The sequence below is a fragment of the Anopheles moucheti genome, chromosome 2 (genome assembly GCF_943734755.1).
Source record: "Anopheles moucheti chromosome 2, idAnoMoucSN_F20_07, whole genome shotgun sequence".
Classification (NCBI taxonomy): domain Eukaryota; kingdom Metazoa; phylum Arthropoda; class Insecta; order Diptera; family Culicidae; genus Anopheles; species Anopheles moucheti.
The window spans coordinates 65,503,048-65,505,716 of record NC_069140.1 but is presented as its reverse complement, the minus strand read 5'-3'; the positions used below and the strand labels follow the sequence as shown (position 1 = coordinate 65,505,716).

The following is a 2,669-nucleotide window of genomic DNA, read 5'->3' as shown; positions in this document are numbered from 1 at the left end:
ATTTTTCCTATCGCTTGTTGTAAACTTCGGTAGCCAGATCGTACATAACTATGTTTAATATGTTGGAGCTTATCTTCAAAAGGGTATGTGGAAATAGTGTTCATAGGGCCAAATCTACAAACGTCATCGTATACATGGATTAGGAGATGAACGTTACTGACTAAATATATACGGTTGTACACTATTTTGTAGTCTTCAACAAATTTCCGTAATAATATGTTAGCATAGTTCCAGTGTTCCTTAAAAGCCGTAGACGATAACATAGTTAAAGCGCAATACAATAATTTAAAATGATCGTACGCTCTGCCTATTCTATCCTGTAGAACTACTATACCTCCGTATTGTAAAAAACTACCTAATTCAGAAGCTTTCCAATAATGCAATGAATCAAGGGACCTAAATCTTCTGTGGATTTCTGAAGGCAATTGTATGGTTACAAGCTCTTCTGAAATTTCAACTATCTCATCTTTGGACCATTTTTTGAAAGGCTTAAGATCACCTTCGGTCCACCCTAGCAGAAGCTTATGTACAACACCAACATGAACCAGATGCAAAATATCGCTAGTACTTACATCCTTCACTATGTCAAAATGCTTGAGGTCGGTTAATGGTGTTTCACCTCTGCGATGCCCTTTTGCGCTACATGGCTCATTCCGGAAATCTAGGTCGGTTCTTAAATCTGCTGTAGTGTCCTCAAATATAACTTTTTTGGGCTTTTTTAAGCTAGTACCGAGTCCTTTACATTTCATGCATCCGTGAACGCCGTTGTAATAACAAACCTCTAAAAACCCAAGAACAAATATTGTATACTCCATATAATTGTTTATAAATTTTCAAATACTTTCGTTTAATGAAGACCCGTGCTGGAGAGTCGGCGATGAACATTCGCACAGAAATAGATATTTCTTTGCCATTAATATTAATTTTGTTGTCCTGCAGGCTATTAAGCTCCGTCACCAATGGTCTTAGAAACGTCTCGGCATCTGATGGTTTGTTAGCGCCACAAAATATTCCTACAACCATCACGGGAACATCCGGAATATTATGTAGCTGCATCAAAATAGGCCACATCTGTATAGGGTTACGATTGTAGATGTAACTTGAGATAAATTTCGGACTATCAACGGATTAGTTTCTGTTTATCATCGGTTTAGCATTGGATTAACATCGGTTTAACGTCGGATAAACATCGGAATAATATCGGATAACCATCGGACTAGCATCGGATTAATATCCGTTATCCATCGGATAACCGTATGACTATCTTCGGATTAACATCGGATAAACATCGAATTATCATCAGATTGGAATCGGATTAATATCGGATTGATATCGGACTATCATCGTATTAAGCTCGGCTCAGGTCGGTCCATGTCGGTTGTCAAATCTTCCGCGCACACCTATCAAATCTTCCGCGGCTGCTGTTCCGCAGAGTAGTCCATCTTGAACAAAGACGCGTTTCCTCGGCAGCGCATTTCGCGGAATGTCTGTTTGACAGTCTGCCGCGGAGATTGACAGCCTACCGCGGAGATTTGACAGTCAACCGCGGCGAGGTGGCATACAAGTTATACCGCGCAAAACGCGGCCCATGTGGAGACAGCCTAAGAGTAGAGCTTACTTATAAGAGAGATCCCTTTCCTATAACCGTCTCTCTCTTTACTCCTTCCTAGTGCTGATGTCCTGACTGCCTACATTTTGGCGTAAACATTACGGCCACCTACAAATTCCATTTTTACAACTGGGTCGCATTACTTTGGTTGATTGAATTACAAGACGGCAGAATTGCAATTCGCGCTACTGGACGCATCATTTCCTTACTAGAAAACAGAGATCACGTACAATGCCATCCTTACCAGGGTGTAATTTTACTATTCGGAATCCAGATTGTAGGTGGCACACCGTCTTCCTTCACTACAACAACCTGATTCAACTCAACTGTAACAGGTGAATTGGATTCCTTTCTTGCTCTGGATTGCAATTGTTGTAAATACTCGGGATACCATCTAGCCCAAATGTGTTGGAACCTTCTTTGCATTTTTTCGTACGATTTAAGATGATGATCCGGTGCCTCCTGATAATCTACTTCTGGTATTGCTTGCAGGTTCCGTCCTACTAAAAAGTTGTCAGGTGTCAATACTTCTAGCTCATTGGAATCGGTTGGTATCGCAATCAACGGTCTTGAGTTCAAACACATTTTAATCTGAACTAACACGGTGTACATTTCCTCAAAAGCTATGCTGGTCGGTTAAGTGAAAAATACGTAGGTAGGTCGTTTATGTGAACCTTACATTACTTTACCGCGGCTTCCCATAAACCTCCAAAATGAGGTGCAAAATGAGGAATAAACTTCCATACGATATTTTGGTCAGCGTACCAATCAAAGATTCTGTCCCTCTCTAATGCGTCTACTTTCAACATCCTATATACCTTATGTAGCTCCTGCGACGCCTCCCGGGAATTCGTAGTATTATCTGAATGCAGCTCGGTGATCCTGCCCCTGCGTGCTATAACTCTTCGTAACGCAGCCAAGTATGCCATCGAGGTTAAACTGCCTACTAACTCAATGTGAACCGCGAGTTAACCATCATATGTGTGAGTCCGCATCACGCACATCTTTTTATTTCATTAGTATTTATCACCCATACATATATAAGTTTAGATTATAGTTA

The 2,669-nt window shown here is 40.8% G+C and overlaps 1 protein-coding gene across 1 annotated transcript; it reads right to left on the bottom strand.

Annotated features, from left to right (window-relative positions):
- Positions 1-219: 219 nt before the first annotated feature.
- On the bottom strand, positions 220-2,194 carry LOC128297528 (uncharacterized). Its single transcript, XM_053033198.1, has 4 exons — positions 2,046-2,194; positions 846-1,099; positions 335-781; positions 220-239 (listed from the first exon to the last, which is right to left on the bottom strand). Exons 1-4 carry the CDS (start codon positions 2,192-2,194, stop codon positions 220-222), a joined length of 870 nt encoding a protein of 289 aa, XP_052889158.1.
- Positions 2,195-2,669: the final 475 nt, after the last annotated feature.

Bases quoted from the DNA above. Each gene is read 5' to 3' on its own strand.
- LOC128297528 (XM_053033198.1), bottom strand. From the start codon at position 2,194: ATGTGTTTGAACTCAAGACCGTTGATTGCGATACCAACCGATTCCAAT. The intron at 1,100-2,045 runs GTACGAAAAAAT...ATTTATCTCAAG, and splicing joins CCGGATCATCATCTTAAATC to TTACATCTACAATCGTAACC. The intron at 240-334 runs GTATAGTAGTTC...ACGGCTTTTAAG, and splicing joins TAGTTTTTTACAATACGGAG to GAACACTGGAACTATGCTAA.